At 48.0% G+C, this 25,061-nt stretch overlaps 1 protein-coding gene across 2 annotated transcripts in view; it reads left to right on the forward strand.

Moving 5' to 3' along the window:
- RpLP0-like (ribosomal protein LP0-like) overlaps positions 1-25,061 on the forward strand; it is a 96,985-nt gene that overhangs the window by 38,740 nt on the left and 33,184 nt on the right. The window contains exons 4-6 of one of the 2 annotated variants that reach the window (XM_077660839.1): positions 434-583; positions 4,958-5,062; positions 20,443-20,594. In XM_077660839.1, coding sequence (XP_077516965.1) covers positions 434-583; positions 4,958-5,062; positions 20,443-20,594 — 407 coding nt within the window. The remainder of the gene's footprint in view (positions 1-433; positions 584-4,957; positions 5,063-20,442; positions 20,595-25,061) is intronic. The other variant, XM_077660840.1, reaches the window with a different exon arrangement.

Here is a 25,061-nt window from a genome sequence, read left to right on the forward strand (position 1 = left end):
TGGTCAGCCTGAGCAGTTTGGGATTTCGTTATATTCGTAGCATTTCTTTTTAAAATTTTTCAGAAATCTCAAAATCTGTTGTGTTGTATTCATGCAAATAGGGTAAATTAGTCGTTTCCAAGTTGTTCTGTCATTCCTGCTGATGTCCATAACTATTGTTGTACCAAAAAATGAGATTTTAGCTGCCAACACAAAATTCAGCGTGAAAAACTTAGTCTGTAATTTTTTGTGCAATAGCCGCATGAAACTAGGGGCCTTAGCCATAGAATCTGCAGGATTCCACCCAAATTTCGTGTCACATTGCAGGGTTCCTCAACGGAAGCTTACTGTCACCCTGCAGCCGTTTCTTGTCTTGCGAATATACTGTTGAAGTGGGTTGCATTGCTTATTTTGTTTGGTGTTGTGCTGAGTTGTCCTCTCTTCTGTTGGTCAGGTTTTACTTTGGCAAGAACAAGGTGATGGCAGTGGCCCTGGGGCGCTTCATTGATGAGGATCACCGTGAGAACCTGCACAAGGTCAGCGAGCGGCTGCGGGGCCAGTGTGGCCTCTTCTTCACCAATGCACCCAAGGAGAAAGTGCTGCTGTGAGTGACCTCCCCAATTGCCTTAGGTGCACCTTAGGCGGAAGGTTCTTTGCACAGGATATTTACAGTCACTAGGCTGTTGCTGAAGACACGGGCTTGGGCAGAGCATATAATACGAAGGCAAGGTAACCGATGGTCATTAAAGGTAACGGACTGGATTCCAAGAGAAGGCAAGCATAGCAGGGGGCGGCAGAAGGTTAGGTAACCAGATGAGATTCGGAAGTTTGCGGGGATAAGGTGGCTGTGGCTGGCACAGGACAGGGTTAATTGGAGAGATATAGGAGAGGCTTTTGTTCTTCAGTGGGCGTAGTCAGGATAATGCTGCTGCTGCTGCTGCTGAGAGCAATAAACCCAGACAGATAAATAAATGCCCAGAGGCAATAAACAACGCTATCAAAAAAAAAATATACACAGAGGCTATGCCTTGCTCTTCACTTGCCAATTATTTACTGTTGGGGCTACATGCACAGGTGTGCACAACAGAAATGGTGGTGTATCGCTGTTGCTTATTCTGCATAGTTTGTGTTTTTGTGCTCAATTGCGGGCTTTCATTTTTGGCCACTAAAGCCACTCAGGAAAAATGCCAGTCTGTGGACCTTGGGGTCCACAGACTCGCACCATGGGGTCCTTTATGGTGGATGCACGAAGGGCACTCGCCACGCATGGTCGTTGAAGAACATTGTGATGCTGTTGGTGGTGTGTGCACCACAGCTGTGACTTGAAACAGTTGCTATGTTGTAACCAAACCGGCATGCACAAGTACTACACTCTTTCTGTGAAGGGGTGCATGGTTGGCTTCATTGGCCAACCTGATGTAATCACACATTACAAGGAAGACACATTCAGCTGCCAAACTTGTGAAACTGTTCAAACTTTTGAAAGAACAGTCTGCATTGCTTGATTTGAGGGCTCCTTTATGGCTGTAAAAATTTTGTAATATGCCAGTGTCCTTGTTTTTAGGTATGCTTTTTGTAACTCTGGAGGTGGCTGTATGGAGGCAGGTGTACAGTAAAAGCCCATTAATTCGACACTGACGGGACCACGAAAAATTGTCGAATTATCCAAATGTCGAAAGATCAAATGAACAACAAGAAAGAATGAAATATGCCCCATTATGACGTACGTTTATTTGCCAAAGAAGTTTGTAATCATCATCTGTTTTTTTTTCGCTCAAATTTGTGCAGCAATAATAGCGCCAATTGGTGGTACCAGAAGCTCTGTGGTGCACGCACTATTAGGAATCTGTTCACAGAAGTCCTCTAGCATGGACAGGGCTTCTGCAGCTTCTTTTACCATGCGCTTCAGCGGTTGGGGCAGGGGGCAGCTGTTCCCAGTCATCATCTTCCGATTAACCATCACTGCCGGCACCTGTGATCTCCTGAATTATTTCATCCTCAGTCAGCTTCCCAGCGACTGCGACTCTATCATCAATGGTCATATTGTCACGAGGTGGTGACGGGAACTCCGCCGGGGTCACGTAGCACCGACTGGGGTCCGGTCTTGAGGAAGGCACAGAGCCGCTCGTAAGAGAATACTTTAATAGGCTGGCTTACGCCCACTAAGAACAGCTCTGAAAACTCAACGGCGGCGATAGCAGCGAACGTGCTCGGCGGTCGTCGACTAACAGAAAGCCCGCCGCTCTTAGCCGTGCTCGATTTTAAAGGCGGCAAGGAAAGTTCCAGAACATAGTAGGCACACTTGCGCGAGGCTAGGAAAAATCGAGATAACTCTGGTCGCGTCTCGCGTCCCAGAAAATTGATAATGCGGCGTGCCTGCCGCGATAAGAAGATCGGACAAAAAAAGCAAGCTTCGCGGCATTACTCCCCCCTTAAAGAAGCATCGACCCGATGCTTAAAAACAGGGATAACGGACATAAAGATACAGAGCATACAAAATAAATACTCATAATGTAAACACAAAGAGTCATTAGCGCGAATAGTAAGGCTTCAGACGGGCGACGTGGACAACTTCTGAGCGTGTGCGGCGTCTCTGGGATGCTGTAACTCCGTCAGGGACGACTTCATAGTCCAGATTACCCAGTCTGCGAAGAATCCTGTACGGGCCGAAATAGCGGCGCAGAAGTTTTTCACTCAGTCCGCGGCGGCGAATCGGCGTCCAAACCCAAACTCTATCGCCTGGCTTGTATTGCACTGCGCGTCTTCGAAGATTGTAGCGTCGGGCGTCGGTGCGCTGCTGGTCTTGTATTCTCTCACGGGCAAGTCGTCGAGCTTGTTCTGCGCGCTGCAGGTAGGCGGCGACGTCGAGGTTACTTTCGTCGGTAACGTCGGGCAGCATGGCATCGAGTGTGGTCGTGGCCTCCCTCCCGTGGACGAGACTAAATGGTGTCATTTGGGTGGTCTCTTGCACAGCGGTGTTGTAGGCGAACACCACATAGGGAAGAATGACGTCTCATGTCTTGGGTTCTGCGTCTACGTACATAGAAAGCATATCGGCGATGGTCTTGTTGAGGCGTTCTGTAAGCCCGTTTGTCTGCGGATGGTACGCAGTTGTCCTCCGGTGACTTGTATGGCTGTGCTGCAGAATGGCCTGGGTTAGCTCCGCCATGAAGGCTGTCCCCCTGTCTGTTATCAGTATTTCGGGGGCGCCGTGTCGTAAAAGAATGGATTCGACGAAGAATTTGGCGACTTCTGCTGCTGTGCCGTTCGGGAGGGCCTTTGCTTCGGCGTACCTGGTGAGATAATCGGTCGCCACAATAATCCACTTGTTGCCCGTCGTTGATGTTGGGAAGGGGCCAAGTAGGTCCATACCGACCTCCTGGAAAGGTCTTGATGGCGGTCGAATCGGCTGCAGGAACTCTGCTGGTCTTTTCGGTGGCGTTTTCCGGCGTTGGCATTCACGACAACTCTTAACGTAGTGCGCGACGTCGGAGGATAGACGAGGCCAGTAATATCTCTCTTGGATTCGGCGGAGGGTGCGAGTAAACCCGAGGTGGCCAGCCATTGGTTCGTCATGCGAAGCCTGCAGAATTTCCTCCCGAAGGCTCTTCGGGACGACGAGAAGGTAGGCGGCCTTGTTCGGTGAGAAATTCTTCTTCACGACGATTCCCTGTTGCAGACAGTGGGACGATAGTCCACGCCTGAAGAGGGCAGGAGGTGAAGGAGACTTCCCCTCAAGATACTCGTGCAGGCGCTGTAGGTCAGGATCAGATTGCTGTTGTCGTGCGAAGTCGCTGGAACTTAGCAGTCCAAGGAAAGCGTCGTCGTCATCGTCTTTTGGCGGCGTGTCGACAGGGGCTCGTGACAGGCAGTCAGCGTCGGAGTGCTTTCGCCCAGACTTGTAGACCACCGTGACGTCGAATTCTTGGAGGCGCAAGCTCCATCGAGCGAGACGGCCAGAGGGGTCCTTCAAGTTAGCCAGCCAGCACAATGCATGGTGGTCGCTCACAACCTTGAACGGGCGTCCATACAAGTAGGGACGGAACTTCGATGTAGCCCAGACGATCGCAAGGCACTCCTTTTCAGTGGTCGAATAGTTCGCTTCTGCTTTCGACAATGAACGACTTGCATATGCTATTACTTTTTCGACTCCTTCGTTTTTCTGGACGAGCACGGCGCCTAGACCAAAGCTGCTTGCGTCGGTATGGATTTCTGTCTCGGCGTTTTCGTCAAAGTGCCCTAGCACCGGTGGAGACTGCAGGAAACGCTGAAGTTCGTTGAAGGCTTCCGCTTGTGCCGAATTCCATGTGAATGGTACGTCTGCCTTGGAGAGCTTGGTCAGAGGTTCCGCGACGCGCGAAAAATTCCTCACAAAGCATCTGTAATAAGCACACAATCCCAGAAATCTGCGGACCGCCTTCTTGTCATGAGGCTGCGGGAAATTGGCAATGGCGGCTGTCTTCTGCGGGTCGGGGCGCACGCCGTCCTTGCTGATGATGTGGCCGAGAAACAATAGTTCGTGGTAGGCAAACCGGCACTTTTCAGGCTTCAGGGTAAGTCCGAATAACTTGATTGCGTCGAGTACTGCCTTCAGCCTCCGGAGGTGTTCCTTGAAGCTCGCTGCGAAGACTACAACGTCGTCTAGATAGACGGGACAGGTTTGCCACTTGAGGCCTGCCAACACTGTGTCCATTACCCTTTGGAAAGTTGCGGGTGCGGAGAACAGCCCAAATGGCATGACTTTGAACTTGTACAGTCCGTCCGGTGTGATGAAGGCAGTCTTTTCCCGGTCTCTTTCGTCGACTTCAATCTGCCAATATCCACTCTTGAGATCCATCGACGAGAAATACTTGGCGTGGCAGAGCCTGTCTAGAGTGTCATCGATCCTCGGGAGGGGGTAGACGTCTTTTTTCGTAATCTTGTTCAGTCGCCGATAATCGACGCAGAATCGAAGAGCACCGTCTTTCTTTCTCACTAGGACGACCGGTGCCGCCCATGGGCTCTTCGAAGGTTGGATGACGTCGTCGCGAAGCATTTCCTCTACTTGGTCCCGGATGGCCTGTCGTTCTCGCGGCGACACACGGTAAGGGCTTTGGCGGAGAGGTCTGGTGTGTTCGTCGGTTATAATTCGATGTTTGGCTATCGTCGTTTGTCGCACCTTTGATGACGAGGCGAAACATTCGCTGTAACTTTGAAGAAGAAGGGTGATTTTCTCTTGTCGGTCCCGGGGTAATGCTGGGTTGATGGCGAACGTAGGAGCATGGTCTTGCTTTAGGCTGTCATTTGCAGGTTCGTCGGAGATGATGAAGGCGTCCAGTAAATCAGTTGCTTCGTCCAAGACCGCAATTGTAGTGCCTCTGTTGAGGTGTCGGTATTCTTCGCTGAAGTTCGTGACCAGTACTTCGGCTTTTCCATGCCGCAGATGAGTCATGCCTCTTGCGACGCCAAGTCGTCTGTCTAAGAGCAACTGCGTGTTTCCCTCGATGATGCCTTCTGCGTCTTCGAAATTTCTTGCACAGACGGGGACGATGACGCTGGACCGGGGTGGGATGGTTAGTTCTTCATCGAGAACACTGAGGGCCTTTGACTGCTCTGGGGTCGTTTTCGGAGGTAAAGCTTCGTCCGTCGAAAGCGTGATGGACTTGGACTTGAGGTCGATGACTGCGCGGTGCTGTGTCAAGAAGTCCATCCCCAGAATGACGTCACGGGAACATTTCTGAAGTACGACGAATACTGTCGGATATGTGTGTCCGTTGACAGTAAGTCTCGCAGTGCACCTTCCTGATGGCGTGATGAGGTGTCCGCCTGCTGTGCGTATCTGCGGGCCATCCCAAGTCGTCGTCACTTTCTTGATCCGGTCGGCGAAGGAACCACTCAGCACGGAATAGTCAGCTCCCGTGTCGATTAGAGCAGTAACGTTTCGGCCGTCGACAGTCACCTCTAGATCGGAAGTCCTTGCTCTTGCGTTGCACGTAACTTTCGGCGTCGGGTCACGGCTTGGTCGCTGATTGCGACTGCGGCTGCAGGGGCTTGTCGATGTCGGTGGCCTGGGGGTCTCTAAGTTGCGTTGTGTCGTCATCGGTGCGGTGTCGCCGTGAGTTCTTGTCGTTGGAGGGTCTTCGTTTTTTTGCCGGGAAGCAACCTCACCTCCTAAGGTTGCTGTTTTCAGTTTCCCCTACGGGGGCTGGGGGACCTTCCTCGCACAGCCGCTGCGTAGCTGTGGCAGGGCGACGTGAAGCGCGAGGCTCGCGGCGAGGGTGAGCGGGAAAATCGGCTCGACACGTATTCGTCGCGGCGCAGGTAGTCGTCGATTTCTTGTGGATGTTGGCCGAAGCGTGGTCGTGGTGCGTCAACTGCGAATCCGCGAAGACTGATGCGTCGGAACGGGCAGTGACGCAGGACGTGGCCGGCTTCACCGCAGTGGAAGCACAGCGGACGGTTGTCACGGGTTCTCCAGGTGTCGCATTTCCTTGGGCCCGAACGTTGTTCGTAGGTCGGGTGGGCGGGGCCCGGAGGGCGGCGGTCCAGCACTGCTGGCTCACGTCGAATAGGGCTTGGGGTGGCACGTCGAGGCGCGGGCTTGCGTACTGCAGCGACGTAACTCATGGCTGGAGCTTGAGGTTCAGTCGTCGCAGAAGGGGAGCCAAGCGCATGCCGCACTTCTTCACGGACGACTTCCGCCAGGCTCGCTACTTGAGGTTGTGAAGATGATGGCAGCAGCCGGCGTAGTTCTTCGCGGGCGATTTCACGGATGATCTGCCGCAAGTCGCTGGTTGTAGTTGTCGTGTCCGGAAAGCTGGAGCAGACCTGCGGTGGTCGGTTGTACTGCCTTGTGCGGGCGTCCAGGGTCTTCTCAATCGTTGACGCTTCTTCGGCGAATTCGGCAACAGTCTTGGGCGGATTTCGTACGAGGCCAGCGAAAAGAGACTCCTTTATGCCCCGCATTAGATATCCGGTTTTCTTCTCCGTCATATTCGGGTCAGCTCGGCGGAAAAGACGCTGCATTTCTTCGACGTACATGCTGACAGTTTCGTTTGGGTGCTGCATCCGTGAGTCCAGCAGCATCTGCGCCTTTTCCTTCCGGAGAATGTTGGTAAACGCCTTCACGACTTCAGACTTGAATAATTTTCAGGTCTTCAAGGTAGTCTCGTGGTTTTCGTACCACGTTCTTGCAGGACCGTCAAGGGAAAAGAAAACATAGTGGAGCTTCATGTCATCTTCCCACCTGTTAAATGTAGCCACACGCTCAAAGTTGTCTATCCAATCTTCCGGGTCGTCGCCAGGGTAGCCGTGGAAGGTTGGAGGCACCCGTGGCTGGTGGAGCATGACGGGTGGACGTCGCTGGCTCGGTCATGGTGGGCGCTGGAGCTTGTTGTCGTTGTCGAGTAGGATCCGGTAGTAATCCGTGCTGAGCTTGCAGGCCTTGAAGACGGCGGCTGTGTCGTACCTCGGGATCTTCTTGGCTCTCGTTCTCTACGGTGGATCCTCCAGGTTGGGTTGGGTGCATGTACCCAGCACCTCCACCAGATGTCACGAGGTGGTGACGGGAACTCCGCCGGGGTCACGTAGCACCGACTGGGGTCCGGTCTTGAGGAAGGCACAGAGCAGCTCGTAAGAGAATACTTTAATAGGCTGGCTTACGCCCACTAAGAACAGCTCTGAAAACTCAGCGGCGGCGATAGCAGCGAACGTGCTCGGCGGTCGTCGACTAACAGAAAGCCCGCCGCTCTTAGCCGTGCTCGATTTTAAAGGCGGTAAGGAAAGTTCCAGAACATAGTAGGCACACTTGCGCGAGTCTAGGTAAAATCTAGATAACTCTGGTCGCGTCTCGCGTCCCAGAAAATTGATAATGCGGCGTGCCTGCCGCGATAAGAAGATTGGACAAAAAAAGCAAGCTTCGCGGCAATATAAACTGTGAGCCACACGGAAGAAAGTAAGACGTTGAAACAGCTGTCATCTTCTGTGGTTGCGGTTGCATCAGCGGTTTCAGATTGCATTTCCTCCACGCTGCTGTCCGGTGGCACAAAATCACTGTGCCAGCATGAGCTTTCTATGCTGCAGGCGTATTGGTCCATATATGAGCCAGAATGTTCAAAGTGCTGAGGAGCATCAGGTCTTACTTCTTCCCGGCTTCCATACACAAAAGCATGCGCTGTAGTTCGTGCTTTCCATATTTACATTTGATGTATTGAATTATGCCCTGATCTATGGGCTGTAGGGCTGCGGCTGCATTCAGAGGGAGAAACACCAGCTTGATCCACTCAACGCTTGACTTGACACCTTGCAGTGAGCACTGCAGTGGTTCACAACCATGAGCACCTTGCGTTTTTCAACTCCAAAACGCCGTTCAGGTTGATGCAGCAAGGACTGAAAAATATTCATTGTCATCCAGCCTTTCTGTTAGCTTCGTAATCAACAAGAAGGTGCCTCGCGTTCTCGAAGCACCTCGGCTTCTGCGCCTTTCCAGTCACTAAGTGTGGCAAACGTTCTGTTCCCATCATGTTGGCGGCAAATGGGAGGGTAACTCTTTCCTTGCTGCGTTTTCCTGCTGTGCAAGGGTCACCTATGAATGTGATCGTTTTGTCTGGGAGTGCTTAAAAAAACAGCGCTGTTTCATTGACGTTGAATGTATTACTAGCGTCGTATGCAGCCAGGTGTTCACGACGCCCGACGGTCACGCCTTGTTCAGTTCTTCATTCACGGAGGCTCTTTCGCCGCACACATTGTTAAAAGTCAGACTGTGCCGTCTTCTGAAACGAGTCAGCCAACCTGCGGAAGCTTAAAAATCTTCAATCCTCATTTTCACAGAAAACGTTTCAGCCTGGGTGCAAATTAGTGGCCCACTTACAAGAAGATAGGCCTCACATGCATTTGCAACCCGCCGTAGTACAGGTTCGAGTTCCCAGTGGGCCGCCGTCCTCAGTCGTTTTCTTTTGGCATTGAAGGTTTCACTGTCGGAACGTATCCAAGATACTTTTTCATTTTTGATTTACATGGCCAAGGTTGTTCTTTTCACTTCGTATTTGTTTATCACGTCACGGCATGAAATGCTATTCTTGAGCGCATTCAGTACTTCCACTTTCATGGCTAGATCTTTTGCCTGGTACTTCAGCCGATTTGCTGGTGTTGCCATTGCAGCAGCACACGATGTGGTGGCAAAATGTGCAGGCACAGCAAGCTACACACCCAAAAGCAGCACAGTAAACATTCTAGTGAAGCGCACAGTAATTAAGAAAGGTGACTTAAAGTTAAGTAACCGCGACCGTAGCTGCAAAAAGCATCCAGTGACGACACACACTAAAGAGAAACTTGTTGAAGATAAGATTAATGAGACTAAGACATGACTACGCAAAGGTAGGGCTAGCAAAGCGTCAAAGACAGACAGCAAAGCATTTGGCCACCGCAGACCCTGCTTCCCTCGCCCTTCATAGCCTGCGCTGCATTTTGTGTGTGTGTGTGTGTGTGTGTGTGTGTGTGTGTGTGTGTGTGTGTGTGTGTGTGTGTGTGTGTGTGTGTGTGTGTGTGTGCGCGCGCGCGCGCGCGCGCGCGCGCGTGCTGTGTGTGCGTGTTTGAAGCTACGTCGAATTAATCGATGCACTCTAAAATTTGTCCAAATTAACATGTTTCGCCCCATAGATTTCTGTATACTTTTGTAGGGACCAGGCTCGCAGGTCGCATTATCCGACTTTCCAAATCAACGGGGTGTTGAATTAACAAGTTCTAACTTTATTCTGCAGCAAGTGCCAGCAGAATTGCCCGGATAACAGCAGCCTGTGAAATGGCAGTAACATAGCACAGTGCTTGTAGAAAGCACATTTCACCTGGCCTGTACGACAGGTGTGCAAGTGGCATTAGTGACATCACTTGCATGTGTGTACTCCCCTGGCATGAGACATTGGCTGAGAAAGGCTCCCTGCTTGCCTTCAGCTTCAACTTGGGAGGGACTTGAAGGGGCACTTCAAGGAAATCTGGTGGCATATTGAAGTTGGCCTGTATCGATGGATTACCACATTCTAATGGCGAAAGTCCTACTTGTACTGATAATGGAGCTTTGATTAGCCAGAAATAGTCAAAAAATGAAATGCACTGATAGAGGTTTTGCCATTACGGTCGATCCCGGATACATCGAACCCAAATGAGATTGCGAAATAGTTCGATATATCGATAATTCGATATATAAAACGTGAGCACTTGAACAAGCTTGGCTTTCGACAGCTGCTCTGCCGCTGTACAAGGTGTAATAGCCCTGTCACACTAGCAAATTTAATGTCATTCGGATCGAATGGCATTTGTACCTAATGTCAGTAATCTGCTGCTACACGGGAACATTTATTGTCATTAGGTTTGAATGACATTCGCCATCGAATGAGTTCATGAAACTTATTCCCATTCGATCTTGAACCGAATGTATACTCTGGACACCGGAAACACAGCAGAAGGTAGCAACGTAAAAAAAAAAATCTGCACTCGAGAGAAGTTAAAACCTTTTTTTTTTATTGAGTTGTACAAAAAAACATATACTTTTTGTGTGAAATTATTGGCACGGAAACGCTGTTGTGGAAAGCTATTACTCTCACTCTCTCGCCTGGATGTAGACCACTTTTTCAGCGACGCAGTCCACCATATTTGGTGTGTGTGTGTTGTTGAATGTCGGCCAATGTGCTATCCACGTGCTATCTCTCGTGCTCGTGCAATGGCTACGGTTGCGGCAGCTGCGGGCCTAAAAGGAAAGGGCGCATTGGACTCCCGGTGAGACATTCGCCCTTATTAGACTGTGGGATGACTACTTGCAAGATTTGAGAAGGGCGAAACGGAACCCAAAAGTATATCAGCTGATCATGGAAAAGCTGCTCGATGCGAAAACTGCATTGACAAGACTGTAAAGGAAACCAAAACAAAAATAGAAAACCTTGCAAACAAATACAGGTGAGTATATTTCGTATAACAATCGATTTGAGTGCTACATCAATATACAAAGAAAAAAGTCTAGGCAGTGCTGCGTGCACGATTCATGGAGTTGTAAACGCTGCCGTGGATAACGTTCACGGTGGGCAGCTCTTTTTTACTGACTGCATGGTCCGCGCCCTTGCGCGGTTCACCGCAAAACTGCTTATTTTGCTACAAGGCAGTCCTGGTTGACTTCGGATATTTTCTTACCGAGAAGACAACTTGTAAAGCGGCACAGGCCGATTAGCTAGCGCCAGATGTATTGACTTCTCTTATGTCGGTCATGTGCTTTGAGCTTCGCGCCACGCGGTATATCATGCAACAGACACATACTTTTTCATGGCCCTTCCGGCCCACAGTTGTCAGCACGCTTGCTTAGAACGCTTGAACACCGCGCTGTCACACAATCTGAACAGGTACTCGGTTAAAGAGAGATTGCTGAAACTAGACCGAATGCACGTAGCCATAGCATTTGCATTGACAAGTGCGCTGTACCAGTTATGGAGAAACAGTCACAAATTTCACTTCGTTCTGCAGCACAGTGCTCTAGACAGACATGTTGATTGCTGTGCGTACAAAAAGCAGATAACAGCAAAAAATGAATGAAGTACAGACATAATTAGCTCATTTTTATGTAACCTTTGCTGTTTCAGAGACATCAACAGAAAAAAAAGGTACCAGCCAGGGGCAAATTACATGGCCCTACTACTGGGACATCCACAAATTTTTAAACTCATTGCCGATGAATAGTCAGCAAGAAATGCTGGAAAGCGACTGCCTTACTGTGGAAGAGGTGAGTTTGCATATCTTGGATAGTATGAATGTTGTAGCGACAGATATGTGGTACTTCTGAATCGTCTTCTGTGCAAAATTACAGATGTTAGCAGTGGCATTTTAACTAGCGAGAAATCCATGGTGCTGTGGAGTACGTTTATGTGCAAGCGTCTAGCATTGTACAACATTGACCAAGGACATTGAGAGTGAATATCAATACTATTTGTTGCAATATTATGTAGCTCTACATCTCGCCCTTTCGACAGTATTTAATTAAGATCAAGCTTGCTCCCGCAGAGGAATGCTGTGATGACACTTTATTTTCATTTCAGATCATTCATCGGATGGAGAGTGGCCACACAAGTGAAAACGAAGAACCGCAGGCAACCACCACCGTGGATGAAGATATTGGGCACACTCCCATGGGTGCCTCAGCAGGCATTGATGCCTGTGACGCTCAGCTGTCAACCTGTGACACAATGGAAAAAGACACAATGGAGCCTTTGCAAGAAAATACTGGAAGCCAGACCTTACCAGGGCCCCAGCAAAGGAGAAAGAAGCAACATTCAAACAGCAACCTGCTTGCGCAGCTCTTTCAGGAGCAGCGGCAGCTGTGTCTCAGTATAGATAAGCATATGCAAGGGGAACAGGAGTGCCGCCAAAAACACATCCAGATGCAGGAGCAAGCTGCACAGCGTGAGAATGCGTTCCTGGCGTGCCTACAAGAAATATGCAAAAAATAAAAGTTGTGTGGGCATAAAATGCATATTTTTTCTCTTCTGTACTAGCTGCAAGGAGCAAGATCATTCCCACTTTTTGCACACAGTTCATTTCATACACAAATGCATACTACTGCCTCTTACACAATGTAATGCTTGATCGCTCATTATGCTCATGTAGGACAATGAGCATGCTGCCAGAAGTATTCTGCAAGTGCAGCTCGAACTTCATGCCCTGTCCCGCTGGACACAGTGGTGTTGTGTGAAGGCTGCTGGTAGAATGCATCAAAAGCACATACATCCTGCCCCCATTGCTGCTCCACAGTGTCTGAACGATTCGCAAATGTTTTGGAGAGCACATGATGCCCTGATTGCTTTCTTGGCATTGCGCAGTTTGCACTCCATTTGCATCATAATAAACCTGAAACGAGCCTCCAGTCTTCCAAACGCATTTTTAACTATGCATTTTGTTTTGGAAAGGTTATAGTTGAAGGTGCCTTCGGGGGTCCCTGGAAATGCGCTTGAGAATGGTTTGAGCAATGCTGATGGCAAAGGGAATGCCTGATCACACAGTAATACTGGTGTCGCCGCGGAACCTCCATTCATTGCCACAGGTGATTTCAAGTGACCGCCTTAAATCAAGGTGCACAGCTTTGATCGTCCGTACACGTTGGCGTTGTGGCAGCGGCCTGGAGTGCCAATATTAATGTACCGAAAACTGTACTGATGGTCCACCAAGGCCAACAGTATTATGCTGTGCCTGCAGAGAAGGGAAAAAAAAGCACAACTGTATGTCACAGGTCCAGTTTTCAACTGCAGGCAGTCCTCGTGGTGTTTTCATCCACCAAGTTAACAGAACACAGTCATGTTGGTAAACTGTGTCTTTCAAGCTACTGGTAAAGAGATAAACAAAACACGTAAGCTGATAAACTGGTAGAGAGATAAATACATAAGCAGCTACTGAGAACAAAACCCCCATGAAGCGTGGGAGTCATCCGCAATTGGCTTTCGCTTGCAAGTCTCGAAACTTCTTTGTTCGGCCACAAATGGCCACGCATGGCAGCTGAGTGATTATTTGCACTTAATTACAGATGGCAGGCAGAGAACAAATACATATGGAGGTCTCGGATATAGCCAGTCAGAGCTCCCATTAAAAGGCAAATGAACTTGAATAACTGATGACACACAGCTCTTTGCATCTGTGGTATGAAAGTGCTGCATTTGACAATGACTATTGGTAGAGATTCGTTTATAACGATCGAAGGCGATGCACATGGTATTTGTATATTGCTGCCCGCAATGAAAAGTCACTTTTATGTGTTATGCTGTCATAAATGTGACGAAGCACATCATAAAAGCTTTTACCAGCCTTTGTAGCTATGATAGTCAACTGCGTTGAGTTTTGGTGGTGACACCGGAAAGTGACATCCGTAAAGAGCGCCAATCCCTTGCGGAAAGCCGGTGAAGGCAAGGAATTACTTCATGTGCTCCTTCAGTTTGCTGCGGTGAACCATTCACAGCCACTCGCCTTCGAGGTGGTCGAGCACAGCTTGACAAAACTCTCTGAACACCACGTTCACTGTGGAACGACCAACGCTGAAAAGATGTGCAATGGTCCTGTCGTCTGCCCGGGAGCACAACCGGTAAGGCCCAATGGCTACTCTCTTCTCCACAGAGAGCGGCTCCCTCATCCTCGTCGTTTCTTTCTGCAAAGAGACTTTGCAGGACTCGACGATATATGTGAATGTCGTTCTTGAAACACGGATGGCTTGTTTGAAGCTGCTCTCCCCTAGATGTGGCAGTGTATCTTCAAACCAGCGTTCATTCCTTTGAAACGCCCAGCGTCCTCGATGAATTGTGGCTTCGTTAGCCACCACAGCCGTAATCGTACAAGAATTTCCTAGAAACTGTAGCTGCGAGTTCCTGATTACTTTCGATTGAGCCTCCATCGCTATTTGTATTCACCTCTCTTGATTCTTCCTTTTCGCTCAGAGGTACATATACATTGCAATCAAGCACGTGATATTTTCTCTTTCATTTCCATACCGAGCGTCTCCAGCTTGCTTAGCCATGTCAGCCATATTGCTTGTTCACCATTTTTTGGATTTGCAGTTAACACTTTCCTGCCCGCGGGAAAAGTGGTGCTGTTTGGGTGGTGTCCTTAATATATTTTTCTATTTAACAAAACTTGCTTGATACAGGAGTGCATAGTATCAAATTGTAGAGAGGAAATTCTCTTCGCAATGGTATAAGTTTCAATCAGCCGGCTTATTAAGAACGTGATCGAAAAAAGATTATTATGAAAAAATTTCCATTCACAAAGAGAAAACGCACAAAAACATCTAAGTTTCTTCACACAAATAAAACATAAAAAAATTTCAGGATATAAGTTATTTACAACAGGGACTGATGCAACACTGCAGCAAATTTCAGCTTTCCATGTACAGTATTCGCTGAGGTAGGCAAGGACACAGTAGCCTACCGACTATCGTGCCACCGCGCGAAACAGTTCCTCGTTGCCGTGAAAGAGAGGTTTGCCACACATGTCTCGCAATGAACATTTTTCTTTTGTTCGACCTTTATTTCTTTATAGCACAATTTGCAGTTTCGGTATTTTTCCATTTTTGGGGCTTGTGCTGCAGCACTTGAGGTTTGTCATCTCTTCTGGAGTGACCTCTCGCCAAGATCCATCTTTTTCGCTGTAGGATGATTTCTTCAAGATATGCATCCACGCATACTTGTTTGTGTTCCTGCATATCTCACTGATGATTTCGTGGTGAAAAAAAGGAGGAAGAAATCGACGGCTCTGAAGAAGCGCCGTGCAGCACTCCGGCGCGCAACGTCGAGGTCGACGCCTGGCTGTCTTCTAGCCGAAAACACGACTCTCTGCGCTGCCGGCGAAGAGCAATCCCGCCCGAAAGACGGTGACACCCTGCAGATAAGAGTTGTGACCTTCAAAACAACCTGATCTCTTCCGACCAGCACGCAGCAAAAGCGGAACTTACCAGGCATGGCTGTTGACGTTCCGGGTCGGTTTGACGGAATTTCACTGTCCGTGCTAAAGTCTTATGAACCAAAGTCGCCTTCTTAGTCATCACTGCTGCTGTTCCCGTGGCAAAAACGAGCTCTCAGATGTATCACTTTCCGTGGAAACGTGCAGTTTCCGTGCAGCTGCGGCGCACGGCGTCGCCGCCATGATGTAAACAACGAGCGCCAGTCACGTGACTCCGAAGGAGCTTTAAAAATAGTCGCGTGACGGAAAAAACCAAATGCAAAGCAGAACTGAATGAAAGGTTCTTTTTTTACCCACTGGATGGCGCTAGCTGTCCAAAAACGCTTCCAAAGCGGGAAAATACGAATTTGAAACCATCGATAGCGGGCTGTCGATGGGAATAGGCGCGGGCAGGAAAGTGTTAACTTGGATCTTGTTTTGGCTTGCGAAGACCGATTTGCTGCAGCCAAGTAGGGGATAATTATTTGAGAGCTTAAGAACAGTACAGAAATGTTTTTGGCTTCTTTATATATACTGCACAAGCCTTACAAGCATTTTTTATTTGTTGTGACTTTTCTTATTTTTGCAATATTCTTTTACCTGATCATCATTGCTATCATTTGCGAATAATGTTATTTTTTACTGTGTAGCACGGAAAGAAACCGTATGACATTTGATGCATCGAATGTCATTCGAATGACATTAAATTTGCTAGTGTGACAGGGCTATAAGAGGGTAAGTACTAGGTGCAAGAGAGTTTCCAGTGATTTTCTAGTCTATATCATATTAAGGGAAAAGCTCTAGGTTTCAATTAATTGCATTAAAATTTCTGGGAATTATCTGCCATGAAATTTGAGTCTTTGAAAGGGGATTTTCTGCTTCATTTTTAATCTGTCCCATGTTATGACCAAGAAGCACTGCTCTGTAACGACATCAGTGGCAGCACTACTACCTTGTATGGTGTCAAAAAGCACAGATAGAGACGTAATAAGTAGGCATGAAAAATTGCATGCAAAAAAGGCATGAAAGCGGTCTATTTGACACTTTTGACGGGAACATGTATAGTGATAACTGTCACTGTCTGGCTGCTGTTGCAAAAAAAAGGAACTGAAGCAGAAACGTGGTTTTTGTAGGTACAGTAAAATCTCATTTATATTGTGTTCCTGGTTAATACGCTGAAAGTCTCGCGCAATTAATGTTTCCCTTAGAGTTACGCTATCTTTATCTACGTTCCCGGGCAACACGATTTTCTGGTTACTGTATTAAAAATTTTGACAAAACCTGATTGTATAATACAATTAGCCACTAATTGCATGTGTGCGAAGATACAAGTGTGCTGAGCCTGGGAATATGCAACTTGAAAAGCAGCCGCCCGGTATGGTGGCTCCTCTGCAGTGCCTTGCTGCAAGGGGGTGAAGCACACACAAAAGTGCGTTTGCATTCGAGCGGGTTGTTCCTGCGAGAACGTGTCATGAAGAGGAGAAACACAGCGGCTTGTTCAGAGTGCTTTAGGGTGAAAGGGCTGAGCATGTGAGAACTACATGGGCGCGCTTACATACAAGCGGAATGGGTCTGGGCATAGCCTCTTATATTTCCCATGCCTGGGCATCAGCTCAAAAGCGGCCATGGATCACGTTTTCCTGGATAATACTTTTATTATTGCATTTTTTTTAAACATATCTACAAGGTTTTCGTGTAATCATCCTTGAATGATAGTTCCATATCTCTTGGAAGCACAGCTGATGCATTTTACATCAACCCTGCTTATGCAGACAGCTTGAACTGTTTCTCTGCATTTGGACTGGCATTGAACAAAAATTTTGCTACATCAGTTGCAGTTTAACAAATGCACTTATAGTGGCCTTCAGGTGTCCACATTTAGAGTCGCACACCAATCCTCTCACACTGTAAAAACATATAAATTTGAAATGCAAGTTACAAGAAAAAATGTTCAGTTTATCCAAAAAGTTCAAATTATCGAATGAACCTGAAGGAACTCATCTTCATCAGAGTAAATTTGTTTAGTGTGAGACTGGGCAATGGTTGCTTGGTTTCGAGATGAGAACAGCATGACAATTACTATTTTTCGCATTTTCATCAATGCATTATTGCGTGCATACTCTCAGGAGCGCCGAAGCTGAAGAGCTCCAAAGTGGTTAAGGCCTCCCCGTCATCCTCCACAGTGCGATACAGCAGTACTCAGAGATCAGCTCGGTTAACTGGCTGGTGTGGGCTCGACTGGACCTCAGAAAAACAGAACCGAAACTAAGCGTCTGACTGTTCTCACCATCACTCCTGCCATTGTATCCACGTCAAAGGTGCATGAATTGCAGCATGGAATTCGGGTTTGAGTAGGGCCAGTGTTTGGGCGATCACTTATCACACCGGTCATACCTGGACATGGCCTTCCTTCACGATCCCATTCGAATTAACCAGCGCGGGACCCGTGGCGTCTTGAATTAGCGAGAGTATGATGCCTTAGGTTTGCGTGGGCATTGGACGGGACTGAGCCAGCAGTTCAAATTATCTGGATTTTCGAACTAAATAATGGTCCAATTAACAAGCTTTAAATGTATAGACATACATATAAATCTTGGTGAAATGGATCTCACCGGGTTATGAAACATACTGTGTTTACTCCATGCTAACACGCTTTTTTTTTTTTTCATAAAGGTAGTGCCTTGAATTGCATGCGCATTACAATGGGATGCAAAACTGTAATCACGGCAAGCTTGTTACGCTTTTCTGCACTGGCAGTTGGCATGGTTGAGAGCTCTGTGACATTATGAACAGTGTAAGAATATTTTAGGTGTTGACACTGACTGCTGCCCTGGTGGAGAGCGCGCACATATCATGTTCGCCCTTTAGTACATGCGCCGACCGCAGCGGCTATTCGGTTGCGGAGCGGCGCACGCGGCTAAGCGGTTTGCATGGCATTCGGTGCCGTTTTAGGCTGTGTTTGTCGGTGTTTTCTACTGCCGGATTGCATCACAAGGTGCGAACATTAGGTTCTCGGCTTACACGTGCCTGGTAAGCACCGTGCACGGACAAAGTTTGGCTAGAACTGGCTTTTTCTGTCGTGGTTTTGGACAAGCCGCAGTGATCGTTGCGCAAACGTACGTGGTGGCGCAAACCGGCGCCATGGACAGTCGTCGCTGCCTATGTATATGGTGGCTGTGATGTGTTGGTTGCTGCTGCAGCAGCACGCCTTAGGGGGCCAGCCGGGTCCAGAAGCCGACTAGACGCAATTATGATTAAGAGGTGCTTCGTACCCAACTGCAGATCGACCTACCAGAGCTGTAGGCTTTACTGTAGAGTTGTGCTTTTTAAAGCTCCATCGGAGCCTGCTCGCCTGCAACTTTGGCACCGGGCAACCCCCAGAGCAACCGAGCGACCACGTCTGCGCGAAGCACTTTCTCAAGCATACGATATAAAATCCTACTACGCCGAGTTCAGTGGCAAGGCACTTTTAAATGCACCCAAGAAACCAGTGCTGTTGGTGAATGCTGTGCCCAGTATTTTTTCCGGGTGTCCCAAATATCTTACAAAACAGCCAAGTTCAAGAAATCCTCCTAGAAAACGACAGTCTACAGCCACGTGGGCCAAGCAGGCAAGCGGTGTGCACCCGCCGCTGCCGCACTGCACTAAAAGAAAGAAAGACGCCGATCCTCAAAAGAAACTGCACACAGGTGGCTGGAGTACATCATGCATGTCAGCTGTTCAAGGAACATGCCCTTCTTCCGCCATGAAACTTGGAGGCGCCTTCTCACTTAAGTGCAAGCTCCATCTTCATCGGCATTCACTTGGCGTTCCCTGTACATGCCATGGCAGCAAAGCAATTAATTTTGGTCGGCGATCTCGTGACCAGTTTCCACCCGCTATACATTTTGGTGCCACAAAACATGTGGTATGAAAGGCAGAAGATATACTGGTAACACTTATAGCAAATATGCAGCTGCATAATATGCCGGATCCTAGAATGCTCGATGGAGAATTTCGTGGCCCAACGCTATTGAGGTCAGAAAGCTGCTTTACCATGCGAACTGAAATTATTCTCTACTGACATCCACCAATCCCAGTTTAGGGTCACATAAGTATTTTACCTCTGCACGTGCATGCCAGTCTTTCCTTGAGGGAAACAGCAGCTCAGCATCGTCGGTGTTGGCGTAAAAGATGAGCTTGGCAGGAGGAATGCCAGGGGAATTTTCACTAATCATTTTCGTTTTGCGTAGCTAGTAGTGCACTGCACTAGCCATTAAGACGTCGCAAATGCACACTTGGTTTTCTTTCGGTCCCTGTGCTCGTTCGTATGGCGGTGGAGGCATTCCGCAACACAGCACAATGGTGTGGGTTCTATTCCTGGCGGTGGAGGTAATATTTTTGATGCAGGCGAAATGTGGAAACGCCCTTGAGGAAACTGCTATTCTGCAGAAGATCTGGCGAAGGCGGTGCCGGCGTTGTGAGCGAAGAATCTTGGCAGAAGCGACCAGGTGGGCCGCCCAGGTCACATGACCTTGTGGCGTGACCTTCGTGATCACGACACAAGCCCCATCGATGGCAACACCTGCCATCACATGGTAGTGGTGCGTCACTTAACTGCTGCACCACTGCGCAAGACGTGCAGCGAATCCCCAAGGATCTATGAATGTAAATTACAGAATGACCAATTCCACATATATGGGAATTAACCCATTATAACTATCCAAACAACTTCCGTCTATGAACAGAAACCGAACACCAGAACTGAAGTGAAAACCGAAGTGCTAACGCACCTAATTCACATTTGGCCTAACTACACAAATCGACCGTAAATTTTTTTCTTTATGTTTGCATTGCTTTACATTTTGTCTTTACATATCATGTGTTTTTTGTGTGTCGGCTATTGCTGATTATTGCCCTTCTGGTTAGTGCCCAAGCAGTACTTTCCCCTTGCATCTTTCACTCTGAATAATGGAGAGGCATCTGTGGACGGCCATTGACCTCTGAGCCTTATTGTTTTTTTCTCTATCATACTTTTCGCCTGTTTTTCAGGTGGTTTGATGAGTACCGCGATGCAGACTTCGCACGGGCAGGCTTTCGGGCAACACAACGGGTCTTGCTGGACCAAGGTCCGCTCCCCCAGTTCCAGCACTCTCTGGAGCCACACCTGAGGCGCCTGGGCCTGCCCACAAGCCTCCAGAAAGGTGATGGGGACCGCTGTCATGTGTTCTTTCATTTTGAGTATTCAAGCTGTGATGCTGGAGAGCGTGGGAATAAGAGCAATGGAGGTTGTGATAACAAGCACGAAAAAATGACGTCTTAGTTGAAATCAAGAAGAGATGGGCTTGGGCAGGGCATGTAATACGAAGGCAGGATAACCAGTCGTCATTGAGACTAACGGACTGACTGATAGAAAGCCAAGCAAAGCAGGGGCCGGCAAAAAATTTCTGAGCAGATGAGATTAAGAGCACTGCAGGGAAAAGGTGGTTGCAGCAGGCACAGTACAGGGTTAATTGGAGAGATGTTAGAGAGGAATTTGTCATGCAGTGGGCATAGTCAGGCTGATGGTGGTGGAGGTCGGGGGATGGGGTTGAGCATGCTTGCAGTGCCACAAAGCACACTTTACTCTTGCCCTCTCTACAGTGGGCAGGTTCCTTGAAACGTCTTCCTACACTGCTGAGCTTGGAAAAAGGGTACAGCTCTCCTTTTTTTTTTCTTTAATATTACAGTAACGCCTTGCATAAAGCTTTCATCACGGTTGGGTGCAGTCCGGTCGCATAGTTGGCACATTCTGATTACTCAACCATGCTGTTGCTGTGACTCTGTAGAGTATATTCTACCAGACTCTACAGCTGCACCGTGCCAGGGAGGGAGTGAAGCGACACAATTTGGAGTAATTCTCAAGGCCACTCATCTCCCCAGCGAACAGGGGTTGTGCATGAAAGTGCTCTTCTTGGTACATACGGAATTACCACCTTGAAGGGCTTACGTGTACCGCCTTGAATGGAATACATGTCGGCAATGTGCCATCAGAGTCAACGCGGCAGGAATCCAACACGTTGACGGCAAGTTTATGGCTCCTCGTTTGTCACAGTATGATCGCCCTCAAAAAAGAGCACAGGCCAATGTAGCTACCCAGTTGTACCAGGAAACAAAAGAAACTTTCGCCAGATACGACTCAGTTCACGGTAAAGTGGCAAAAAAGCCAGCCACGATAATATCCTCATTCACAGTTTCAAAATGTCTAAATGAATAGTAATTTTCTCCAAATAATTTCAAAACAAATACAGTAGAAATTCCCTGGCCGGAGTGCATTGTGCACAACGTGCGTAATTCCGGATGTTCCGAACTCTCTCCCGTGCCACATCGGATGATACGAAAACGCGAGCTGCGACCGCCTCGACTACTAAGCGCTGCGCTCATATCGGTGGAATCTCCAAAGCTAACCGTGCGGTACGCACCGTGAGCATGATTAAAGAATTAAGTTGGTCTTGTTGGTGCTTTTGATCCACAGACTGTGACATATTACTAGCGTTAACACACAAGACAGACGCTAGCGTCTGTCTTGTGTGTTTCAGCTCTTTGTCCTTTGTATTTTAACGCTAGTAATATGTCGCAGACAAAAACCAGAAACACACAGGACTAGCATCTGTCCTGTGTGTTTCTGCTCTTTGTCCTTTGTATTTTAACGCTAGTAATATGTCGCAGCCTGTGGAGCACCGTGAGCAGGACGCGGCGCTGCGTGCGCGACCCTCACATCGCCGAAATCACGGTTTGTAATCGTTGCAGTACGCACTACGAGCAGTGAGCAGCGGTGCGCAGCCCTCACATGGCCAAAATCGCAATCGCTAATCGTTGCGTTACGCACCGCTAGCAGTCAGTGGCGGTGCGCGGCCTTCATTCACATCGCCAAAATCTCGATCGCTAATCGCTGTTGTACACACCACGAGCAGTGAGCGGTGGTGCGCGGTCCTCACATCGCCGAAATCGTGATCGCTAATCATTGCGTTACGCACCACGAGTAGTGAACGGCTGTGCGTGGCCTTTATTCACATCGCCGAAATCGCGATCGCTAATCGTTGCGGTACGCACCGCGAGCAGTGAGCTGCGGTGCGCGGCCTTCACATCGCCGAAATCACGATTGCTAATCATTGCAGTACGCACCGCGAGCAGTGAACGGCAGTGCACTGCAAACGGAAAAACACCCAGAAAGGAGAAAATGGCTCATTGCCTAGCGCACTCCTGAAAAGATGTTTGACTTACTTTTCAAAACGGGAGTATATATTTTTCAGGGTCCCTTACGAGTAAAAACTTTACTCCTCTCAGGACGGGGGTTCTTTTTGGAGTAAATGTTTTGATCATCATGGAGTATTGATGCTCCTTTTAGTACCTGCTTTACACTCACATACAGAGAGGTATCTTTCGTGCCCTGAAGAGCATATTTAATTTGATGAGGAAGCCCACTTGAAATGCAGTACTCCTATGGAAGCCTTATTTTAGAGCTTTGTGTTACATAATAAATACGACAATGAGCTGATTTCAAACTATTCAGTGGTACACAGTGATACAGTGACAGTGTTACCCAACAACGATACAGTGACTGGTTTCAAACAATATTTTTATTGAGTACAAAATATTCGAGCCAAATGTCTCGGAGCTTGCTTTCGATGTTACAGAGATCCAATGCCATGGCCCCTGTAGAGAATAAGAGGAGTGTCTTGACCCACGCTCTCTTTGGATATTCAATTTTAAATGCCCAGAGGAATGAAAATTGAGATGCCACACTTGCAAGCAAGCAGTGCTCGTTGAAATGCTTTGTTGTCAACATACAGGCTTGTCATGCTATCTCTGGTTAAAAGGCGCGAAGTCAAAGGAGGCTTCTTCAGAAAGAAAGATTAGAAGAAAAAATAAGCGCATGAAAGCAATTACACCTCTAAGCTTGCAGCTTGAGGTGCTTCAAGTGTAGTAAGTCAAGCTCACACAAGCAATTCAGAGTACACTTTTCAATAAAGAATTTAGATATATGTTGATGTTTAAACGTTTTTCATGGCAAAGATTAGCTAGTACGACATAGTAGCTAATCTAGTAGCTAGTACGTATCTATGCCCTGTCGAATGACAACGGTTGAACGCAGTTATCAAGGTATCACGAGTTGGCAAAGAGCCGCTTTCATAGCCGTTAAGGCAATATGGCGGCTGGAAAGCAGAGTCGATCTGGAACCTTTTTCCCATAAGGCATAAAACTCAAATAAAATTTTCTTACTGAGGCACTTGCGTATTCTCATTGCCTTTGGCTGCTTTCCTGCGCTGAAGGGACATTGTGATGTATTACTTGTCAGAAGGTTCCTCACGCGTTACGCTTTGTACACATGCAGTGGAAGCTTGCGTGCAATTCGCTTGAAGGCAGAACCCGCAGCCTCGCATTTCGAGGGCGTCGTCATTCTGTACAGGTCAGGTCAAAGGCAAGTCAAGGGTGACTAACACAGCAAAAGGAGCCAACTTTATTGTAATTTCTTTGGCATTATTAGGATTAGAATGCTACCATCAGACCCTGCCCTCCCACCCCAACCTGTCTCCTGTTCTGCTTTACCCTCACATTCATGGCCAGAGTTCAAAAGAAAACATTCCACACAGGTCTGTCTGGTTGGGAAAGGAATTTAAGTCAGAAACGCCAACTAAAACAAAAACGAGGAAAAAAACCCAGCGTTTCGGAAACGACTCGGTTCCTTCATCAGGTGTAACTGCGGGCGAGTTGCAGCTAACCTTTTTTTAAGCCGTGAGTTATTCATCGGCCTGGTCACTGTACACAGACAGTGGATGTGAGGGGGGGATTAGGCACAATTACGTAATTCTTCTGAGGGGCCGCAATTCAGCCTCCAGCACAATAGTTTCCTCAAGTCAGTCTTGTCAACCCCCCCTCCGTTCTGTGTTCATTTGTTTGACATCCGCTTTCTGCTTCTTCATCCTTTCCACGAAGTTCTTGGTTTCGCCACTGTAGGACGCCAAGCACTTTGAGCACAGGATCTTATATACTTGTGTATGCTTTATTCTTTTTCTTTCACTGCCTTCCTTGGATCGATTGGCAGTCTAAACCAGAACGCTTGCCTCCACAAGTTTTACATAAATGGAAGGTGTTTGGAAACTAAGAAAACTTCTTTCCACATTTTTCAAGTGTGAAGAGCTTACAAGATACCAGATTTTGGAACTGAGGTCTCACGACACCATGTCCGCTGCCAAAACTCGCTGCTACTTTGAGACGCCACCAACCCAGAAAATGTAACAATTTAGGCAATCTCCTTGGGTGCTAAGGTATCGCCATATCCTGTGCTATGATAACAAAGAATACGGCTGCTAACCCGAAAGAAGTGGGTTCGATCCCGGCCGTGGTGGTCAAATTTCGATGGAGGCGAAATTCTACAAGCCCTTGTACTGTGTTATGTCAGTGCATGTTGAAGAACCCCAGGTGGTCGAAATTTCCGGAGTCCTTCACTACGGCGTGTCTCATAGCCTGAGTCGCTTTTGGACGTTAAACCCCCTTAAACCAAACCAAACCATAACAAAGAATAAAATCGCTTGCTTTGTTTGCATCACAGGCCTCTATTAAAACAGGAAAGGAAGCAACCGATTAGGGCAGGCGAGCTTTTGTTCTCATTGCTGTTCGTAATAACGTGG

This window comes from Amblyomma americanum, chromosome 4, assembly GCF_052857255.1.
Source record: "Amblyomma americanum isolate KBUSLIRL-KWMA chromosome 4, ASM5285725v1, whole genome shotgun sequence".
Classification (NCBI taxonomy): domain Eukaryota; kingdom Metazoa; phylum Arthropoda; class Arachnida; order Ixodida; family Ixodidae; genus Amblyomma; species Amblyomma americanum.